The following is a 24,388-nucleotide window of genomic DNA, read 5'->3' as shown; positions in this document are numbered from 1 at the left end:
TCGTCAAAATTAAAATCTAAGAAACAAGTTAAATATGTAGTAGTATTATAGGAATGCACACACAAAAGACAATTTTTCAGGTAATACAAACAATAATGTTTAAGACAGTCACATAGAGAGGCTGGAGAGATGGCTCGGAGCTTAAGAGCACTGGCTGCTCTTCCAGAGGACCCAGGTTCAATTCCTAGCATCCACAGGATGGCTCACAACCATCTGTAACTCCAGCTCCAGATCACCCAAACCCACTCTTGACCTCTGTGGCCACCAGGCATGTCAGTACTGCATAGACACACGTGAAGACAAAACATTAGTACACATAAAATAAATCTTTTTTTAAAGGACAGTTACATGAGAAAAACTTGTAAAAAAAAAAAAATCAAGCAAAGGACTTGGCTCCCAAAAAGGTAAAGATAGAAATGACAAAGCATATCTTCTAGAATAAAAACAACTGCAGAGGAAAAACACCCAAATAAAATGAAAATGCCACTAATAAAATAATGCAGTCTGGGAAGCATAATCATCTTTTTGCTCCTGCTATTAGTGGAGAATTATGAATCTACATCATTAGGATGATTGAAACATTTAATTTTTCTCTAGAAAACTTCAATAAGGTAACCTGGGCAACTTTAATTTATTGACATCATATTATGAAACTATAAAATCATTATAATAGTGGGATTATAGTCAATAGGAAGAAAACAAATATTTTTGAAATATTTGTATCATATAAAAGTTTAATAGTCCTATTTTGTTTCTATTCTTGTTCCAAAAATATGCTGTCATGTTTTACTTTACTGCAGATTTTATTCCTCAGTAATCAACAATGTTTTCTTGTTATGGCAAGTTCAAAGGTCCATCTTTTCAAGATACTAGATACAAAACACATGGAAACTGTTTTTCTCTGAAGAAAAGAAATAAAAGAAAATGAGCAAGCATGCAAAAACACCCCATCTGAATTATATAAATTCTCTAAAACAGCAGCTATAATTGGTCATTGTCGACTATTCAGCCATACAAAAACTTCTTAGTCTGGCACTCTCTCATCTAGGATTATCCCACCTTTTTATTAATCTCATTTTCATTAACTCTTAACACAGCCATACATCTGTCTCAGTCATTAAGGTTTCACACTTAATTCATGCTTCCCCCTACCTCCGATTTGCTCAAGCTATTTAAACAATCACACCTCTGAATCAGCTGTTATCCTTCCAAGCTCCTCCTCAGAGGGTTAATCTAGCAAATGAGCTATTTTATTATTAATCTCCTTCTAATACTGAACTCTTGTACTCTGTTAAATTTTAAAGGTGAATAAAGTAAATGTGGTTCTAGCTGTGAGAGAATGTGTCATCTATTGAGAGATCCAAAAAGGAAGAAAAATCAAAACCAATACTAAGTTAAATGTAATGAATCGTCTGACCATCATTATAATAAGTTGGAATTAACTACCTGTAATGTGGGAGTTAATATGGGAAGGGAGCGAAGAGCCAGCCAGGCAAAGGGAGCTAAGCCCACAGATGACAAGAGGCTAGAACACTTGGAAGGGGCTGAGGAAGGGAAATGGGCTCCAGTTGCAAATTAAGATACAAATGAATAGCTCCAGGCCCAGCATCAGATAAACAGCTATGAAATAATAATTTTCTTTATAAAAACATACACTTTATTACAAATCATGAGACCTTTGAGCTTCGACACAAATTTTCAATACCTACATAGAAATTAAATTGTTTGATAGTAGCCCCATGCCTTATTACCTGATTCACTTGTAAATTACTTGAACCTTATGTCTCCAGTGTAACCTGTATTGCTTATGGGGCTTATCACAGGAAATGATACTGCCAATACCTAAACATATGTGCTGTGTTTACTTCATGCCTTCTATTGAAACATTTCTTGAGGTGGAGATACGAAGCCCCATCTAGGGAACATATTTACACTGTTAAATGGTGTGCTTGTGAGTTTTCATCTGTGTCTGATCCAACAAGAAGTGAGGATTTGGAAATACAAGTTGCTTCATTTTACTGCAACAAAACCAAGTCAGTGATTTAAAAAAAAAAAAAAAGTCCTAACAGTACATTCTTCTGTAAGAATTGGGTGAAATCCAAATGGAATCCATTTGTCTCGAGACTGAATGCAAACAAACATGACCCAACACTTCATGTGGTGAAACTGCAGAGCATTCCCAGTAGTGATGCTGGACTTTTGGAATCAGAGTGTAAATGGAAATGCATTTCCTCTATTTATATTGGCCAAGCCCTTACACCTGGAACAACCAGTTCTGGAAGTGGGAAAGCTGGCCTGTCTTTATCAGTGTGAACTCTCTCCATTTCTGTATCTCCATTTCCAACTCAGCAACTTGAGCCTTTGCTATTGCTCCTAAGAGAGTTAACTAACTGTGAATGGTTATGCGTAACAGTCACAGAGCAGGCAAAAGTCCCTTTGGCCCACTTGATTACTGGCGCCAAGGAAGACATGACAAGCTCTGACAGCCATACTCAGAACTCATAACAGGAACCTAAATAATGCAGACATCTGAGAAAATAGTTTCATCTAGTTCCAAGCACAGCAATGGAGAATAGAGATTTCATTTTCCCTTGGTATGAATTACTACGACATGTATGGGTTTATATGGTGATGGTTTATAATCAAGCAAGTTGCTTCTTTGGTTTGAGTACCTCCCTCTCTGTAACTTGCCTAACAAAACAGCTCACAGGCTACTCATTCTGTTTAAACACAGGGGATGATGTTGTTCCTTTATCTTTCATTCAAATTATAATTACTGAATACCTTCTGTAGAGCAAAATCTTCCCATCAGCCTTTGAAGATTTCACATGGATTGAATGCTTTAGTGAAGATAGGACTTTCTGGGACAGAACTGGCATAAACCAAGCAGGAAGAGAAATTTCTGGTATGCTGTTCTGAGGCCTTTCTCAGGCTTTAGGCAGACCAACTTGTATCATCTAACTCAGGAGTGCTCAACTTTCCTAATGCTGTGACCCTTTAATACAGTTTTTTTTACATTGTGGTGACCCCAGCCATAAAATTATTTTCCTTGCTATTTCATAACTGTAATTTTACTACTGTTATGAATTATAATGCAAATATCTGATATGCAACCCATTTGGGTGTGGCAGCCTACAGATTGAGAACCTTTGATTGAACACTGGTCTCCGGTAGGCTTCTGTGAGACAGGTCCTACAGGTGTTCTATCACAAAAACTTCTAAGGGCAAATTTGAATTCAGTGGGAAAGAGTTAAATAAGCCAGCGATTGTTTCATTATTGTGCAACAGACACAGGAGAGAGAAAAAGACACCCACCCCAAACCCCTCGCAAATGAATGTCTGCCTTGGGAAGTACTCACTAAGTTATTGAGAGTCATAGCAGCAGAGCAATATCAATCATACTTGCAGTATTTAGGGATTTAAAAATGTTTATGTGCATGTGGTATGTGTAGAAAGTGGGAGAAGGAAGAGAATGAGAAGGTTTAAGGGGAAACAGGTTAAGCACAATGCATTGATTTGGGCCCAGTTTTTCACAACTCTTAGGAGAAGACTAAAATATTTTAAAAAAACACATTATTTTTAAATGCATGTCACATATTTAGAATTTTTCCTGTAGAGGATTTGAATTAGAAAGACTGATTATAAGCAGGAAAATTCCAGGCAGTGGTACTTCTCAAAAGGCAAAGACTGATGCCTCTGGGAAAGGCAGTATTCACACAGCTGTGTACAGACAAAAATATCCAGAAGGGAATATACAGTTCCTGCTTTAGTTACAACACTACATTCTGTGGTGACCATTTAAAATCTTTCTAATTAATACATTTTCAAATGAAGACACACATACACAAATAGGTTGAATCATCGAAACTTGTGCCAATATTATGATCCTATAGAGAACATTCAAGAAATCTAGTGTTCCTCTTTCTATTCACTCATCTTTCCCATGTGGACCTTGCTTATGTGAAGGTCATTACCAGTTTGTTGTTTTAAACACCTCAGATACCATGTGCCCCAGCCACACTGCCCTTGTAATGTCCTAGTTCCAGACTGAACACCAAGCCAAGGACAGTCAGAGAATTCATACCCTAATGCTACCTAGCTCTCAAGTGAGACTATCAAATTAAATGATTACTCATTTTCAGCTAAAATGTGCAAAACTTTGCACAGTGCATCTATATTTCTCTGTGTGTACCAAATTATATGAATTCTAATCTTTGTGTGAGTGTTGGGGGTGGGGATGGTAATGTGTGTATGGTGTGGTATGTTAAATTGTCTCTTTACCCTGAAACCTCAAAATCTCATTCCAGAGCATGATACGATGGCGGAACTGGATGCATGTGCTCTCTGTGCACAGGCAAGGAGGAGCAACTCCATTCCATGCTGTGCTCTGTGAACACTCTTAGGCACATGGCTGCTGAAATTGGCTGCAGGTGAGGACAGCGTGGGACCCACACGCCAAGTACAAATTTTCTAACACTCTTTCAAAGCAGGTAGAAAATAGTTATTTTAGTATCTTGTGCCTATTACCACAATCACAGACAGCAGCAAGATGTTGTGCTCTCTAATCAAGAGCCTCGTTCCAAATGACTGGGTCTGGCTGGTGTCAGCCAAGGAGGTAGGCAAAGGAGGCAGTGCTGGTGCACGCCACACATGAAAGCTGGAAACCGACTGAGGTAGACTTGAACCCACATTTAGCTGTAAGTAAATGGCTAGGCCTTTGGGAAACACAAGCATCCAATTGATTGGTCATAGCGGTGACCTGGAATTGATTCTACTGTAGGATACAGGATCTGACGCTGGCACAACAGGGGAGTGTCAAATGAAGTCACATCTGTGTAATTTTGTCAGACTTTCACCCCATGGAAACCTTTTACCAGAGGCTCATGAATCTTTTTAACAATAACTTTATTTCCCTCTAGAAAGATCTTTTTCAGTTCATACTTTATCTGACTATAACTCATTAAGTTTTAAGTGTGACTAAAATCACTGGTCCAAGTGATAAAACCATATACTGGGGGTGCCGTGCGTTATCTCTGCAGTACGACTTTATAGTCACATCGTAGCGACAGAGGACTAAAGTGCAGGTTCTGATTCTCGTCCATGAGTCATGTATAATCCTAAAAAGAAGCTTTTCTGTGCCCTTAATTATTTCTAATCCTCTAGTCTTGACAAGGACTATTTTTCTCCCTAAAAGCCTTTATTTAATCATTTTCAGTGGGACTAATGCTTTTTCCTCAACTACGCTAGCCAGCAGTATTCAGGCTATCAAGAGCACTGGGTAGAATGTTTTGCAACTACCTCAGAGTACTTATTAATCCCATTGTTACTCACTCAGAATGGCCCGGATGCTGGGCACAGAGTTATTTTATTTACACTTTTTGACTTTTGCTTTGCTTGCATTTGTTTATAGACTGTCCCTGGTTCTTCCCTCTTTTTTTTTTTCCCAGAGACAGGGTTTCTCTGTGTAGCTTTGCACCTTTCCTGGAACTCATTCTGTAGCCCAGGCTGGCCTCGAACTCACAGAGATCTGCCTGCCTCTGCCTCTCAAGTGCTGGGATTAAGGGCATGCGCCACCACTGCCTGACTAGGTTCTTCCCTCTTGAAGGAAGAAAGTATTTAATTTCTTTTGTTGTTGTTGTTGTTGGTTTTGTTTTTGTTTTTAATTTTATAGGAGTCCACAGTTGAGAGACTTTGGGTATTTTAAAGAGACTGAACTTTTAAATTTTTGTGTTTGAATTTTAAAGATTGTGGGACTTTTGATGTTATATTATAGTTTATATTATGATGTTAACATCATATCTTGGGGATAAACAGGCAAGGATTATGATTTAATAGAGATATGCCTGTGTGTCAGGTTGACAAAGGTTCAGTTGTGCTGTTTGTTTGTTGTCAATTTGACACAAGCTAGGAAGAAAGGATTTTAATTGAGGAGTTGCCTCCCCATCAGACTGGCCTATAAATCTGGGGGTACTTTCTTGATTCAGGATTGATGTGGGAGGGCCCAGCTCACTCTGGGTGATTCCAGCTCTGGGTAGATGGTCCTGGACTGTATAAAAAGAGAAAGCTGGCAAGCTGTGGAGAGCAAGTAATGCTTCTCCATGGCCTCTGCTTCAGTTCCTGCCTTCAGGTTCCTGCCTTGAGTTCCTGCCCTGACTTCTCTTCATGATGGACTACAAGCTGTGAGAAGAAACAACCCCTTTCCTCCCTAAGTTGCCTTAGAGTACATTTTGGTTTTTTTTTTTTAATAATAATATCAAGCTATCAAGGTACTTTAACACTCCACCCACAGCAAAGCATCAGTGACCATTTCTTCCAGTGCACAAGGCAGCACATTGGCACCTCTCTTCTCTTTGCAAACAAGCATCAAATTTTATTGCTATTAGTCTCTAATGGCACAACACAATCACAACACCCTAAGTATCCTTTAAAGCAACATGTATGTATGATAGATGATAGGTAGATAGATGACAGATAAACAGACAGACAGATGAACAGATGTAGATTATATATATATATATATATATGTATATGTATATATATATATATATATATAGAGAGAGAGAGAGAGACAGACAGACAGACAGATGATCCAGATGATCGATAGAAGATTATTGATTGGTTGAACCTAGAAAAATAGCTGCATCATGAGCTGCTAAGAGTCATGAATATAGCTGAGCATGATGGCACATGCCTTTAACCCCAGTTCTCTGGATGCAGAGTCAGGCGGATCCCTGTGAGTTCAAGGGCAGTCTCGTCTGCATAGACAGTTTCACACCAGCTAGGGCTGCATAGTAAGACTCTGATGTGTTAAAAATCTCTTCACACTGGTACTCCTAGTATCAAAACTTGTTTTAGATTCATCTGGAGCTCCAGTTTGTGTTCAGTCCATTAACTCATCTCTCTCTCTCTCTCTCTCTCTCTCTCTCTCTCTCTCTCTCTCTCCAACAGAGATTAATATTGAGTGATTTTCTCTATATTTCTCCACCGTATTTGGGACACAGGGTCCTGCAGAGAACCTGGAATTCACCAACTTAGCTAGACTATGGGGCCAGCAAACTGTATGGATCCTCCTCTCTCTGTCCAACCCCCCCCCCCAGGGTGGGCTTTACTGCTGAAGCTCTAAACTCAGGTCCTCAGGCTTGCTCAGAAAGCACTGTATGGATTGTGCCACTTTCCCAGATCCTGCCTGTGTTTAAAAGCCCCTTCTGAAATCTACCGCGGCTCTGCCAAAGTAGAGGGCAAAAGTCAATAGCAAAAGTGTGGGATTGAAAGAAAAAACAAGGGTCTGGGAGACAGCTCTGCTGTTATGAGTAATCATTGTTCTTTCTGAGGTTTGGTTCCCATCACCTACATCATGGCTCACAACTCTCTGTACCTCCAGTTCCAGCGGGTCCAGGAGACCCAATGCCTCTGACTGACACTAACAATTGTTAAGGAATTCCAAAGACTTTCACCAGGAATCCAAGTTCCACAGTTGTGTCTTAAAAACTCAAAGTTTGATGCAGGAAAACATCTTTTAAAGGCGACTCACTTCAATGGAAGATGATAGGAGGTTTATTTTTATGTCAGCACAGGATGGGCAGGCACTATGAGTTTAAAATTCCCACAGAATTTGTAGTATCTTTTAAACAATGCAGTATGCTTCTGTTATGCAACCAGAAAGGAAGAAAGTTCTTTTCTTCCAGAAAATGTTCTTAGGAGAGGTGTGGTGGTACATTCCTTTAACTAGAGCACTTGAGAGGCACAGGTAGTTGTGACTCTGACTAGCCATGGTTACACAGTGAGACTCTGTCTCAAAAAAAGGGAGAGAGAGAGAGAGAGAGAGAGAGAGAGAGAGAGAGAGAGAGAGAGAGAGAGAGAGAGAGAAAGAGAGAGAAAGAAAGAAAGAGAGAGAGAGAAAGAAAGAAAGAAAGAAAGAAAGAAAGAAAGAAAGAAAGAAAGAAAGAAAGAAAGAAAGAAAGAAAGAAAGAAAGAAAGAAAGAAAGAAAGGTGCATTATTGGATAAACAAGATGGCCCAGCAGCAGCTTTGATAACCTGAGTTAAATCTCCAGGACCTACTTGGTAGAAAATTAATTCCTACAAGTTGTCCTCTATCACACACACACACACACACACACACACACACACACACACACACACACACCACGTAATTTTTTTTAAATTTAAGAAAATGTTCTTTATCTGTGTCAATAATTCCAAAGCACATTCTTCAGTTTTGGGTAGGACATTAGTCTGAGGAAATGTGATGGTTTTCAAGTTATATATTTACCTTCTATGAACTTATAGCAAAATGGCATTAGGGCTACTGTCTACCTTAGTGCCACTCCTTAAGGAAGCATATCTCAGAAGATTTACTTATTACATTAAGAATGCTACCATTCTGTGGCAAAATGACAGAAGTAGCTGATTCCAATAAAAAATAAAAACAAAAGGACATGACTGCCTGCCTCTAGGTATGGTAGAGGAGAAAGTTTATTGTAGATTAAAGGGAGAGTATAACCAGATACAGGGACATCTGGGAGAGTCCAGGGTGAGCCTGACCCTGAGCCATGTGAGGAGAGGTGGGAAGGGGAGAGTCAGATCAAGAGCCCAAGAGGATAAAGGGTAAACAAAAGACCGGGTAAACAAAATGGTTGGATTATATAGGGAAGGGCAGCTGGAGTATGGCATTCCAGTCTCTGGACTGGAGAAGTTCACGATGGGTGGCTGGGTATTCCAGCCATACCTTATAAGGGGTAGGAACTGGGGGATGCAGGGAGAACCTGGCATCCAGGTCCACTCTGATATGTTAAATTGGCACCTCAACTATTTGTCCCAGGTTTGAGACCTAACAACAGCTACTGCTGGGAACTAGCTGTCCTTCAGGTCTTTATCCTAGGTTAAACCCTTAATTTGCATGGTTGCCAGGTCACCTGAGGGGCTCATCCTCATGAGTCACCGCCACAGCCAGGCTCCCCGGTCTCCAGTGTGACATCTGGCACCTGCTGACATGTTGGTTTGTGATCTTTTTCAGACCAAATTATTTTCCCACTTTATCTTTCCAACCATCTTGAGAACTCATTAAAGAAAACACCTTCCACTTCCCAGCATCTACCTGAAGGGATCTAAGTGATAAAAGTCTCCTTGCCCACACTGAAGTGTACCCGAAGCAAATGCAAAGTTAATTTAATGAAATTAAAATCTGCTTTTCAGGGAATTTTGAAGGTTTTGTTTTGTTTTTTTGTTTTTTAAGTTACAAAAGCAAAGAAACCATTTAAAATGGCAGGGACATAGTAAAACTCAGTAAGAAAAGTCTCCATAAAAGTCAAACACAAATCTATTTTCAAGATTTTTTTCAAACATTTTAAAATTATGTTCCAGTACCATTTATGAATTTGTTTTTCAAAAAATTTTAGCTTTATTTATTTTATTTGATATGTTTGAATGTTTTGCCTGCATGTATGTATGTATATGGGTGCTGGAAACCTGAAACTGAGTTCTCTGCAGAAGCAGCAATTGTTCTTAACTGCTGGGGTGCTTCTTGAGCCCCATTTTTCTTTATATGTGTATTTGTGTCGAGTCCAAGGTGTTGCTCTGAAAACTTTATTAAAGCAAAAGTTGACAATCAGCTACAGCATGTGACTGTGTTATAGTGAGAAAGTCTACGTTACTACCTTCAGATTTCTATGCTCACAGACAGATATTGAAATCTGCAAACTATGGCCCCAGATATGGAAATTAGGACACAATGTTTTCAAGTCGGCTTTCACAATGGCATCACCCTACATAAAGACTGCAAAGTGTCTCCACTTGAGATGGCCCTGACTGGGATCCAGATTGTCACTTCCACAGTCAGTGCATGTCCTAGTCCACAAAACACTTTGATTTTCAACTCCTCTAGACAGGCAAGCTTAGGAATATCCATTAGACACCTTGTAACTTCTATTTCCTACCCTTTGCTTATTGCCTCCATTATCTTCTGGATTTTAAACTTACTACAGGGTCAATAAATGGAAATGGTTTTTGTTCTCAAGTTAGAAGTATGACACAGACATTTTGAAATAGTACAACAATCTCTTGAATAACTTGTAAAGAAAGAGTATGGTATATACTAGATTACTAAGTGCTCGGAAAAATGATAGACATTATTTATATTTATTGGAAGAAGATTTCAGATATTATGAGATTATAAAATGTAGTCATATTTAATAACCAGTGAAGTCCTCATTTTTAAACTGTTCAAAATGAGTCTTTTTGTATACTGTGGAAAGAAAGCTCCAAAACAGAGTCCAGACAAAGTCCAAAGTCTCTCCAAACTTACTTTAAAAACAGACAGACAGACAGACAGACAGATAAAAATAAAACATATTATCGTATATGTATACATATATGATGTGTATGAGGGTAGTGGCATGTACCATAGTGTGTGTGTGTGTGTGTGTGTGTGTGTGTGTGTGTGTGTAGGTCAGAAGACAATTGTTAGAGGTAGTCAGCTCCTTCTACATGTAGGTTCCAAACTTGAACTCAGGTTGTCAGGCTGAGCAGCAAGTGCCCTTGTACACTGAGCCATCTCAAGGGCCTCAAGACTGAGTATTTAAGGATGGCATTTTGTTCTAGATTCCTAAGGTCAAAGGCAGGAGTAACACAGACATAATTGCTAATTGATAAAAGAATCCATCCTCCCAACAACCCTACCATATATCCTGAGGGCTTGTTTTGTGGGTTTGTCATTTTATGAGGTACTGAGATATCACAGGTTTACAGAGCTAAACCATTTTTTAAATTTCTGGAATACAGACTAGTGTAGGGGAAAAGACTACATGGAATCAGCTACCATGAGTCCAGGTGATGATATTGGTCACTAGTTAACTGTGTGACCTTAGTCTGTGTCCTCAACCCATCTCTATGCCAAGAAAAAAAATTTTTTTCAAACTGTGGATGAGAATATTTCCTTTGTTATAGTCTAACCTGAGGTACAAATGCTATGACACACACTAAAATGAACTGAAAAGTAGTGAACAAATACTATTGGGCAGATGCTGTTCATTTATCTATTTATTTTGTGGTGTTTCACTTTTGTTTTTGTTTTTATGACAAGGTCTCACTGCTACCCAGTGGCTGGCCTGGAACTCACAGAGATCTGCCTGCCTCTGTTGTAGAATATTATTTTAACTGGGTGGCCCAAAAGAGAAAACCTGTTTCATGCCTCTGCTTCCCAAATGCTGCCAGCATTCACAGGCTTATTGGGTAGATTAGGTATCAGAGGCCCAGCATCTACCTCCAGTTGCATAAGAAATTTCATGTGTAATTTTACATTCCTTTCTCATATTGTCAATGTCCTAATCTCTAAATTCAAAATAAGAACTATTCTCATTGAAATCTTTGTTCCTTCCCCCGCAAAAGAAGTCCTGAAATTACTAAGAATTGGCCTACTGTATCCAATTATGCTTACCAATGTCTTCACCAATATTTTCCTTACATGTGGCACGATGTGTATTGTTAAGAACGGTTTCAACTTTAAGGAGTTTGGCCAGAAACAGCTTCCTACCCTTCTTCAGTCTCTTCTCTCACTTTTCTGCTTCATAAACTACCTCCCTGATCTCTGGGAGCAGTGGCTATAACATTTGAAGACGAGAATGAAAGATGTTATCCATGGAAGCATAAAAAGAGATGAAGAGATAGTTCAGAGGCGTTCAATGGGAAATGTGCTTGCTGCACAAGTGTAAGGACCAGCATCTGGATCCTTAGCATCCACACAAACGCCAGGTGCATTCATGTAATCCAGTGACCAAGCTGGCTAGCTAGACTAGCCAAATGGACTAGCACTGCCTCCATATAAAAGGTGAAGACCTATGGAGGAAGACATATGGTGTCAACCTACACATGTACTTGCACACATACACACATACCCAGACACATACAATCATACACACACACACACACACACACACACACACACACACACACACACACACGGAGGTTTAAAGAAAATAACAGAGATAATGATGGGATTTTATGTACATAAAAGCTTAGGTGTTGAAACTAACTGCACTGTGTCCTTGAGGGTACACTCCTGTATTCTAATAGGAAAGGAAGAAATGCCTAATTCTGGGAGATCCCTAGAAAGGTTTGTGCATAGCTAGAGTGTTTTGAGGAAGGAATGGTGAGGACAAGCAAAATAAAAACTTGGTAATTATTCACTACCCAAGCTATAAATAACTCAAAATAAGATGTGGGATTGAGCCTACTACTAAGGAGGCTGACTCAGTGCTGGGCAATAGGACGGGAAGGTTGAGCCCAGGCTAGTTGTCTACTTCCCGTACTTTGGGATGCTTAGGAGGAGACAAAAAGGACTGCAGAGTTGTATCCATCCCATCTTCACAGCAAAACCACTAACCAGCTCTACATAAGACAAGTTAGTTAGTCACTTTGCAATTATACCTAAGTAAGCATTTTGGATACCCACAAGAACAGCATAGAAATAGAGGGAAACGATGGCCTTCTTGACAAAGAAATACACCTCCACTGCCTTCTAAATTTCTGAACCCACTGAAAGATTTACTCAGTGACAATCTTCATTAGAACACAAAGTTTATCACAAAGCATCTGACATGGATTTTTCTCAGTCCCCAGACACTGAGACATCATAGAGAAAATATAAAGAAGTTTCATGAGTCTGCTGTTGCTGTCCACTTGCCTTTTCAAAAATTAATGCCAGTGCTGGAGAGATGGCTCAGCAGTTAAGAGCACTTGTCTTTCAGGGAACCAGTGTTCAGTTCTCAGTACCCAGATGGTGACTTACAACCATCTGTAATTCCAGTTCTGGGGTGTCAAACACCCTTTTCTGGCCTTTGAGAACACCAGGCATGAATGCAGTGCAGACATTCATGAATGCTAAACATTCATACATGTAACAAAAATAAATCCTTTTTAAAAAACTGATACACCTTGGTCATCTGAAATATCAAGATTTAGCTGAAAGAAAAGGATTTTTATGAACTTGGAAATTTCCATTAGAAAAAAATAGATGTCTGGCAGATACTCTTAGTTGAAAATGATAGTTTTCTTCATCCTACAGAATTGGATGCTACAAATAAAAGGCAAATAAGCACAAGGAATTTGAAAGCCCTTGGTAGACAAACTCACTGAAAAAAATTGTTCTTACAACTATGATTTAATTTGTGAGGGTGTACATATGTGTGCATGTGACACCATAGTGCCAGTGTGGAGGTCAGAGTGCAGCTTGCAGGAGCTGATTCTCCATGTGAGTCCTGGGTATCAGATCATCAGGCTCAGGGGCATGAATCTTTACACCCTCTAATGTCCAGAGTTTCCCAACTTTCTGAATGCTGTGACTCTTTAATACAGTTCCTCATGTTGTGGTGATCCCAACGATAAAATTACTCCCTTGCTACTTCATAACTGTAATTTGGCTACCATTATGAATCGTAATGTAAATATATGATATGTGACCCAAAGGGGTTGCAACCCACATATTGAGAACCACTATTTAGACTAAAAGGTAACTGCAGTAATGACTCTAAACTTGGTAGAGGTTTGGAGTGCTTAGCGTCTAGGCAATCTCACTTCCTTTACTTTTGTATTTTATATTTCAGAACTCATTGCTTAGAAAGATATGTTGACTACTTAATAAATATTTGGAGAGATTAATATGCATAACTTGTATATGTGTTTTAGACATATTTAGTGAAATATGAAGAGTAATAAAATAATTTGCGATGCAAAGATATATATTCTTACAAGCAGAAATATATCATATATTTCAATATTGGGAACATCTCAAGTGGTAAGCGAGTATTTTAAGACATGAAGTCCTTAAGCAGACCATGTTTAGAGATTTAGTGGGGGTCTTTGGGGTGATGTTCTATAGTGTTTTAATAGGTCATGACCTCTGAAGACTGTCTTTTTGCTTGTTTTTTTTTTTTTTTTTTTTTTGTTTTTTTTTTTTTTGTTTTTTTTCTAGTGTCTTCCAAACACAGAAAATGAGACTGGAAGGAAGCTGAGACGTGAGCTTAGATAGATAGGCTGCTTCTGTAAGAAGCCTTTCTCAAACCCCTCCCCCTCCTCCGCCCCCAGGACTGAGGGAGGGTCACTGTTGGAACCTTCCTCCCCTGCAAGTTGGTAGGAAATGCTGTTGGTTGTGGACTTTTTCTTCAGAAGGCTTAGAAAGAGATAATTTCCTCCAATCAGCTCATCACTGTAAAGATAAAGTGAGATCTGCAGAGCCTAAGACTCGCCCAGGAGCTCAAGGCCAACGAATGAATGAATGCCTTAGTCTAACTAAGTACATCCGGAATAACGAGTCTTAGATCTACTTGACCCATTGTCCTAATCCGAGGTTAACAGAAATGGCAGAGAAAACAAGTGCTGATTGAGGACTAGAGGAAAGGGTAGGAGGCAGTCATTAACAAATCCCTGGGCTCGGGTCACCTGCTCTCCAGGATCAAAACAGTGAAACAAGCCATTCATAGGCACATCAAGGGCGAGTAGCCATTGTTTTCAGAACCAGCTGTGGAGAATCTACTCTACAGTGGCCTTGGGACAGCTGCAGCTGCTGCATCAAGGGGGGTGGGGGGAGAGCAAACTACCAAGGCAGGCTGCAAGGACCCCGCCGCGCCACCTCCCGGACAATTGGGAGGCATTTCTGCCTTAAGTGCACTGGACAAAACCACCCTTTGAACCGAGGCAAAGCATAAACTGCTCACAGCAGGCCCATACCCGCGGAGCAACTGCGGCCCTTCGGCAGGCTGGTGCGGGAGAATCCGCGGCTAGCAGCTGCAGAGTGGTGCGCTGTGAGTGACGCTATTAGAAAGTACAGCCGACTGAGCGGCAAGAGCACCCGGTGACCGAGCAAAGTCCTCAGGGTTCAAGCTTAGCTGTAGTCTCGTCCAGAAGCGAGTTCCCGCTCTCCTCCCGGCCTTTCTCCGGTTCCTGCGCCACCCTCCGGGTTCTCAGGCCCCCGGGTCCCCAGGTCGCCGCTGACGCATCCCACTCACCATCTCCTGCCTGAGGACGTGCAGTTTGGTCTCCAGCCTCTCCAGGGCGCTGGGGTGGCTACGTCGTGGAGATCCAGAAGCAGGGGAGGATGAAGACGAGGAGGACACAGAGGGAGCGAAGCTGCTGCAGCTGCTGCTGCTACTGCAGCTCCCGCCAACCCCGCTGGGGTCCGCAGCCCCTTCTCGGGGCGCCTGCTCCTCCCCGCGCAGCGAGCGCGCTAGGCTCTCGGGCACTTTGCGTCCCAGCTTCAGCTCGATGTCTCTGAGGTCTGGCAGCGGGCCGTCTTCCATGACTCTTGGAGAGGGGCGACACTGACAGTCAAGGCAGAGGGCGCAAGGAGGCGGAGGCCTGGCGGACTCTGGAGCTCAGCAGCCGGCTCCCGGGGCCGGGCCTGGGTCCCCGCGGGCGCCGGTGCGCTCCATGCCGCGGGCGCAGTCGGCAGATCTGCACCCGGCCGCAGTTCCAGGTTCTGCCGCTCCGCAGCTAGCAAGATTAGCCAGATCGCTTCATTCCTTCCTCTCTGGCCACTCCACCTCCAAGTTGAGTTAATTGATACTGCAGAGAAGGGCAAAAGCTAGTACGTTATACCAAGAGGCAGGAGAGGGCAACGGAACCTGCTCGATCGGGGGTGAAATTCCCATTTCAAACTGCCCATTCACATCTCTGCGCCGTTCACAGTGCCCATCTGGTATTACACCACACAGAAAAACGATGTGGCCACACTCCCGGGTCGTTTCATTTTCCAGCCATATGTCTCCAAGGATCAGACTATCGTGGATCGTCGGGGGAAAAAAAAAAAAAAAGAATCTCTGGTCAATGGAAGAAGTGGGTTCGTCGTGTTTATATGCCGTATGGACGAATTTAAGAAAGGAAGAGATGGTTAGCTTAGCTGGGGTTTAAGGGCTCCCTGGTTGCGGCAGCAGGGTCCTCCCCATTTAGGCTGTCTCATCCAAGTCATTGTGTTCCTCTGAGCCTCGGAAACTTTAAACTCGGCTGGCAGGTGGACCAAACCAGGGCCAACCCTTGTACCGTATGTCACAGACAAGAAGAGCATCAAAAAAATCTCAATCTTGAAGCTAAGGAACTGACTTGCAAGTCCTAATAAAACTGAGCACCCCCATATTAGGTTACTAAGTTAAAAGTTGTCCCACTACAATTACAACCTGTCAAACATATTTTTTAATGTAGGGGCAGAAGAATGGCTATATTTTATGTCATTTTTTGTCCCCCAAGCTTCCGAAAAGCCAATACGCTTAGCATTAGAAAACTGGCCCAATAATTCCCCAAAGAAGACCGAAAAGGTTTAATCAATCAATAATTCAATGAAGCAGGATGGTGGTGGCGCACGCCTTTAATCTCACCACTGGGGAGGCAGGGGCAGGAGGATCTCTGTGAGGCCAGCCTGATCTACAGAGAGAGTTCCAGGACAGCCAAGGCTACACAGAGAAACCCTGTCCCAAATAATAATAATAATAATAATAATAATAATAATAATAATAATAATAATAATAATAAATTTAATGAAAATGTACAGTGAAATAATAATTGCTCGAGCAATATTCCAGTATACTACCACAAGCCAAAATGAAAAATAGACTAGCCAGATTTTATATATGTATACATATATACATATATATATACATATACATATAAACACTGAGGTGGCAGCAGAATTGAATTTCAAACAGAGAAGTTGCTGGATCCTTTATCTTTAATTGTGGAAGAAAAACACTGAGAATAACTAGTGAAATCATGCTTGTCTTCTTTGACAATGTCCCTATATCTTTCAGCTATTTAGGAAGACCCACAACTTTGTAAACTATTAATCTGCAATACTTCTGCCAAGTAAATTAGTACAAAGTACATAGGTTATAAGACAGCTTGAACATTGTATTTGTGTCAATGAGAGCTGAAAATACTATTTTCTACCCACTAAACTATAATTTTTGGTTTCTGTTGACGTATTTTAAAGTTGAGTTTTGTTTTGTTTTGTTTTGTTTTGTTTTCTGGTACAACTAGATATTTGTGTCCTTGGTTCTTCTGGCCCCGCTTCCCATTCAGCTTCTTTATTCAAAATAACATAGATTAATGTGTTTGGAGTTTGTTTATATCATACTCTCATCTAAGAAACCTTAAAAGGAGAGAAAACATAGCCTTCTGAATGAAATATCTCATGTCAGGGACAAGGTTGTTGAAATTGTTTTGTCAACAAGCCAGAACTTCACATGTGTTAACTCTTCTTCTAGAAATGAAAAAAAAAAAAAAAGTGGTAAGTTAGGTGGCTCGTTTCAAAGTCAAAACCACCATTTATGGAATCAAAGGAGAACCAAATTAAACCTCAGCTCTCCCATAAAACTGCATGCATTGTCTTAAAGCTGGCAAACCAGAAGCTCATTGCATGAGGATTGCACCGTGGCATGTAATTATGGACGCCTCTCATTTGAGTCATGGACAGCTTTTCATTATAAACTCAAAGTCCAACTCAGAGCTGAGTGCAAAGCAAACCCCATGTGTTCCATATCCAGCTTGAACTTGGTTCAAAAAGTCGTAAAATTATCAGTGGAGTACCTTGCATACCTCAGACAGTAGTTGACGTTAACAATAACTTTAAAGAGACGTGCTATTCTTGCTTTTTAAGTAAGTCTGAAGGAGAACCTTCTAATACAAAGTGTGTTATATATAGTTAACATTTTGTTCTGGTGTAATATAAAGCAAATTTAAGCTTTCAAAGAAAAGACTAGTTATGTTAAACTTTGAAAGGTTCTGCATGATGTCTTATGATATTTTTGTTAAAATAGAAATGTTTTGAAGGCCCAGTCTCCTAATTTGGGGAACAACTTAGAACTCAAACCCTTCCTAGGCCTATAATAGAATATGGCAGGTTTATCTTCTCTGTGGTCTGATATGATGGTATTTCTCACTCTAAACTTCTGAAAATTGGATTCTTTTTAACTTTTGGTCTTGAGCACATTTTCTGTTCATTTCAAAGATGTATCCATGAGAAAATGTGTGAGAGATTTGGCCAGTAGCTCTTGCCATGATGTGGGAAGTTAGTCATAAGCAGCAGTAGTGGCTCTAGATAGGCTGAGGGCTGGGAGTGGCACCAGTAACTGTGCAAGAGGAAGCCAAGGAGAAGAAACACAAGGACAGAAGCACTCCGACCCCACTCTTTTAACAGCTCCCTGCTTCTTCCTACTTAGCCAGCTCAATGCTATCCAAAACTCAGGCTCTTTACCCAAGCCTAAAGTACTGAAAAGCAGAACTGCAAAAACAATGAGTTTGGACAGTTTTTATTCTTTCGTAGGTGATAGGTCAGGGGACTGCTTTAGGTCTGAGCTATATTAGCCTTTTTACTTTATTAAAATGCATCAACAAATGAAGAATGGATATTAAACCATAGAAAACAGAGAGACTGAATTTCCTCTCTTGTTGGGCAGTGTTCACAGAGAAGAACAGAGACCTTTTACTTATTATAGAAAATCCCTGTCGGTTAATTAAATAGTATTTTTGGACTCAGATGACACGTTCTCAAAGAATGCCCTGGTCACAACAGACTGAGGTGAGGCATGCTTCACACATTCCTCACTGAGAACACTTCCTGGTCAGAGCCTAGGACTTAGAGCACAAGCCAACTCAGCAGGACTTGACTTTGTGGTTAGTACCACTCCTTAGTCTGCTGCTACCATTGCGGGTTAAACAAGAACAGCCTGCCACCTTTGCTCTGGCACTGGCGGAAAGTCCGCCCAGCTCCTGCTGGCACAGAGTTCAAGGACTTGGGCAGTCTCTTCTTGAGACTCCACTCCCCACCGTGCCAAAGAAAATTAAGCCTCCAGCAGGGGCAGGTTACCCTTAAGAGTTTTCGGAAGTAGCTATGTAATAGGTATCATGTTCTCTGGATCTTTGATTTAAATGCATAGAACTGCTGTGCCTGTAAATACTTTTGTTCAGCTTCTAGGTGGAACAAGGAAGATGTCATAGCAAAGCTAAAGAATATTGACCTTACCCGTACATAGAAGAATTATATGTCTGCTAAAGCCACTAAAGTTTTATCTGGACCATTTATAACATCATTTAATTTGCCTATGATTTTGTTGAAGGCTTGGAGCTGTTTACTGAGTAACATCATTTAGTTCACTGTCCACTTGAGCAAGTTGTACATTTGAATGCCACAGCTATTGCCATTTATCTAAAAAATCCATCTGTCCATCTATCTACCTCCCTCCCTCTCTATCTGTGTTTTACCTTTTGTGTATCTGAAATGTTTTCCGTCTAAAGAGCACAGTGCCTTTAAATAGTACTCTTTGAAATCTAATTAATATTTATAATCAGAGCTAACCACTTCCTGAAGAGATTTAGTACATAATACTAAAAGTAGGTCACTGGCATCTAAGCCTCCCTTATCCCCTCTTTACAATCCTCGTCAAATCTCACTTGGCCTTCATTGCTTGTAGTAGTGCATAATTTTCTCTTTCACGCTTTGCTCAGCTTTGTCAACCTGGGCAGATAGAGAAATCTTGGTACTTTCCTCTGTAGCCATCCCAGTATGCTTTACAGGATGACAATTTTGATTCTCTGTTGATAAATGTTTACAACAAGCTCCATGTAAATTGGAAAGAACTGATTTGATGCTTTCTATAGTGATTTAAATACCTTCATCATATCAATATCTGCTACGGAATAATCAACATGAGTTGGGGGAAGATGTGCAGTAATATACCTCAGTACAGCATTTCCACTGTACAGTTCAGATAGATGTACATGACCACACTATTTATGTAAATAAATGATAGTAAATTACTTATAGAAATAAATACATTCAAGAACATAGAGCAATCAGATGTCAAAAAATCAGGAAGTGATAATAAAATTTGAGGTTGCATTATATTTGCTTTCATTTTACCTAACCAAAAGTTCATACAATATAATTTTTAAATAATATGTATGGTTAGCAGCAGGTTTGCAAAAAATTCCTGAGGATTTAACAATAATCTCTTGCAAACTGGAATGGGTTGGCTCCTGGATTCCTCTGTTTCAGAGTTTCCAATACTGTGACAGGGGAAGTGAGTGCCTAGGACAGACACCAGACAGTTCAGAAAGCTCATGAAATCGCTTGTGTTTGTTTCCTTGGATTACCATAACAAAGTTTCCCAGAGTGGGTAGCTTAACACAATAACAATTTAATATTTTCAGTTTTACAGGCTGAAGGTCTCAAGCCATGGCCAAGTGGTCAATGTGTCCCCTGGTAGAACCTCTCCACCCCCTGCTTTCACATTTGCTGGTTCTTTACTCCATGTCTGTATCTTAAATTGTTTCTTTGAAGGACATGTTATTGGATCACAGGCCCGTCACCATAACCCAGTGTATCTTTCGTTAGCGAATTATAACTGAACTGATCTTATTGCCCAGGAATCTCACACTCTGAACACTGCAACTGAAAATTCGCTTCCATAAGCTACTGGCAAGCCTCTCTCTCTCTCTCTCTCTCTCTCTCTCTCTCTCTCTCTCTCTCTCTCTCTCTCTCTGTGTGTGTGTGTGTGTGTGCGTGATTTGTAAAATCAGTTTGTGATTCAGTGAGAATATTTTTATGATCATAGTGAGACATGCGGAGCATTTGTATATAAAAATAATATATATAATATATAATATATAATATCATATATAAAAGATAAGTGCTGTAATTAAGTTCTCAGAAAAATAAAGCAATGGCTACTGGACATTATGTCTATTGTACTGATATCTCTATGATGGGTCATCAAAAAACTCTTTGTACCAGGAAAATTTTTTAACTCAAAAAATCACAAATTGTTGTGATAATTTGGGAGAAAGTAGAAAAGTACTAGATGGAAGTTGTTATACACTGAGTACTGTTCTAATGACCAGTCCTTGTAGATTTTTACTGCCCAGTGCTCCAAACAATACAGAGAACAAATACCACTAACCTTCCTCTGTGAGGAGAAACATTTTAAACTCCAACAAATGAAAAACTCAGTGTTCTGCTCATGGCAAATAAGGAGGCTCGGACTACTCCTAAATTGTGCTCTACTACAGTCTCCACGTTGTTTTCTTCCTGGTTTCTGTTTGTTTCTTTGATTCTGGGTTGTCTGTTTTGTTTTCTTTTTTAATGCATAAGAGTGTTTTGCCTGCATGTATATCTGGGTGCCGCTTGTGTGCCTTTGGCCTCAGAGGCCAGAAAGGGGCATTGGATCCCCTGGAACTGGAGTTACAAATGGTTGAGAGGTACCATGTGGATGCTGGGAACTGAATCCAGGTCCTCTGGAAAAGCAACCAGTGTTCTTAACCACTGTGCCATCTCTACAGTCCCCTACACAGTTTGCTTCACCTCCAAATGAACATTAGTCCTTGTTCAGAACACTTAAGGGAGGCTGGGTACCGTGGCACACACTTTTAATACCAGCACTTGACAGGCAGAAGCAGGCAGATTTCTATGAGTGTGAAGCCAGCCTGGTCTATATGGTGAGTTTCAGACCAGCTAGAGATACATAGAGAGAGCCTGTCTCAAAAACAACAGCAACAACAACAACAACAACAAAACAAAACAGAAACAAACAACAACAAAAGCTGAATTATTAAGGGGTTACTCTTCTGTCCTACACATATATTATACTGAGGCTTTAACTCAGGGCCTCAGACAAGTTATCAAGGTAAGTAATTGACCACTGAATAACATCTTCAACCCTGAACATATAGATTTTATGCCGTTATATAGCCTTGGCTGGTTTGGACCTTTCTATGTAGACCAGTTGGCCTTGAACTCAGAAGAGATCCACCTCCCTCTATCTCCAAATTTCTGGAATTAAAGGATTGTACCACCACATCCAGCTGAATATACTCTTTTAAGAAATAAAAATAGGCCGGGGCAGTGGTGGTGCACGCCTTTAATCCTAGCACTTGGGAGACAGAGCCAGGTGGATCTCTGTGAGTTCAAGGCCAGCCTGGTCTACAAAGTAAGTTCCAGGAAAGGCTCCAAAGGCTACAGAGAAACCCTGTCTCAACCACCCCCCCAAAAGAAATAAAAATAGAAAAACATCTTAAATTATTTTTTTCTGATGAATTAGGGGAGTTCGTATACCAGTTGAAGCAGAGCTCAAAACTACAAGAGACAGAAAGAAGAAATTAGAAGGGAAGACTAGCTGAGGCTGTTGCAGTCATATGCAGTGGAAGGTAAGGGGTGTGGGAAGGCAGCTCCCATTCTCACCTCCTACTTCCTATGAACTCTCACACTCTTGGGAAGGACAAGGCCAATACTTGTGGCCAGCTCTTCATCTGGGAGAACTTAGGTCTGGATAGGTATGGAAATTAGTGATTTGGCTTACAAGTGATGGTCCCAAGGGAAGTGTGGAGGTGTGAAACAAAGTGCTGGTGATAAGGTGCCCATGAAAATTTGTGCCCTTAGTCCATGCTGGGTAGTGGGATTATGACCTTTTGGCCAGGGAGACTGCTCCTCTCTGTCTGATGAAGCAAATACCAAGGGCATGGCAGCTTCTCAAGGAAAAAAAATCAAGGTGCCCTGACATTCCAGAAAGATGAAAGGCAACTTCAAGGCGGTTGCTCAACTCCTTCGTTCCTGTGATCTTCCTATATCCAGGCCACCTATGGCAGCCGACTTTGTGGTGGCTGACCCTTAATTCCATAATAACCTTTGTCTGTGATAGCTCAAACTCTTCAAAGTTTATTTTAAAAGCATGCCAAATTCTGTTTAAATTACATCATGCAGTACCAGAAAGCATTTCATCTTTGGTTTGAATTTGTGACTCACTGTTGTCTCTTAAAGGGCCAGTGGAGAGGAGATCATCAGAAATATCTGTGAAGCCACAACCTAGATTTGATCTCAAAGCTGGATTGGGGTCAGGGGACGTATGTGAGCATCTTAAATGGAATGACTGCATTCTTCTGTGAAACCTCTGGTTAACTAACGCAGATATAGCACAGAATTATTCATTTCTTTTGCCTGCTATCAACTCCAGACAGATTCCGTAAGTATTTGGGTCATAGGCCCATTGCAGGAATGGTTTAGTTGACATACAACCTGACATTACATCACTCAGAATTGAGTGTGAATAGGGATTAGGAAAAAAGAAAAAAAAAAAAAAAGGATTTCCTAGCTTACTGGAATGTAGCCTCTGTTTTAGAGAACTTAGGTTTCTTGGTGTGATCTGAAACCTTTGCTTTGTGTTATAGCCCCTTTCCCACTTATGTAAGTTCAGTTTAGTTAAAACAGTACTTAAAGGCTTGCATTTCATGTATATTTTTCTTCTATTGAAAATAGATTTTTTTTCATACAATATATTCTGATTACAGTTTCCCTTCCCTCTACTCCTCTGAGTCCTTCCCCACCTCCCCTCCCATCCAGATCCATCCCCTTTCTATTTCTTATTAGAAATAAACAGGCATCTGAGGGATAATAATAAAACAAAGAAAGTAAAATAAGATAAAATTATAAGATAAAACAAAAACTAACACACTGGAATAGGACAAAATAAATAGAAGGAAAAAAGCCCTAGAAAAAGGCACAAGAAGCATAGATACAGAGACCTACTCTTTTACACACTCAGAAATCCCACAAAAGCACAAAACTGGAAAGTCATATTTCATATGCAAAAGATCTATAGAATAAAAACATAAAACATAAAAAGGCATAATTAAGAAAAAGAAGAAAAAAAATCTGACACTGCATTGTGAGACAAGGAACCTCCAAAGATGCCACTGCTTTCCTTTTCTCTTGGCCATCTGTTGCTGGACATAAAGTCTACCCTTAAGAATAGTTTGTTTCCTCAGTGAGACTCACTGGGAGAAAACTAAATTTTCAATTGCAAGTGTTTATCAATTGCAGAGAGATTCTGGGTTAGCAATAGGGGTTACCGCTTCTTCTTTAAGCTCTAGGACCCCATCTGGTACAGACCAGACCTGTGCAGACCCTGTTCATGCTGCCTCAGTCTCTGTTGGGTGTAGAAGGCCTCATTTCCTTGGTGTTCTTCATCCCCTCTGGCTTTTACAGTCTTTCTTCTTCCTCTTCCAAGCAGTTTCCTCAGCCCCAAGGGGAAGGGATTTGATGTAGACATATTTTCTAGGGATGAGTGTTCCAAGGTCTCTCATTCTCTGCATAATGCTGGTTGTAAGTCTCCTCTGTATGTGTTCCCATCTGCTACAGGAGGAAGCTTCTCTGGTGATGGCTGAGCAAGTCATTGATCTATGAATATAGCAGAATGTATTCAGAATTAGGAGTCATTTTATTGCTCTGTTCCTTTAGTAGAAGAGTAGTATTTCATTTTCCCCTAGGTCCTTGGACTATCTAGTCTCAGGCTCTTGGTCACTCAAGCAGTCTTGGGTATGGCTTCATCTTGTGGAGTAGGCCTGAAGTCAGATCCGATC

At 40.5% G+C, this 24,388-nt stretch overlaps 1 protein-coding gene across 1 annotated transcript in view; it reads right to left on the bottom strand.

The window, feature by feature from the left end:
• Positions 1–15,973, bottom strand: part of Lurap1l (leucine rich adaptor protein 1 like) — a 43,334-nt gene extending 27,361 nt beyond the window's left edge. Inside the window, exon 1 of the mRNA XM_006986439.4 lies at positions 14,998–15,973. Within this exon, the coding sequence (XP_006986501.3) occupies positions 14,998–15,288 (291 nt within the window). The 5' untranslated portion in view covers positions 15,289–15,973. The remainder of the gene's footprint in view (positions 1–14,997) is intronic.
• Between the last annotated feature and the right edge of the window lie 8,415 nt (positions 15,974–24,388).

This window comes from Peromyscus maniculatus, chromosome 2 (assembly GCF_049852395.1).
Source record: "Peromyscus maniculatus bairdii isolate BWxNUB_F1_BW_parent chromosome 2, HU_Pman_BW_mat_3.1, whole genome shotgun sequence".
NCBI lineage: Eukaryota > Metazoa > Chordata > Mammalia > Rodentia > Cricetidae > Peromyscus > Peromyscus maniculatus.
Note: the sequence above shows the minus strand (reverse complement) of the source record. Positions and strands in the feature narration are given on the sequence as shown.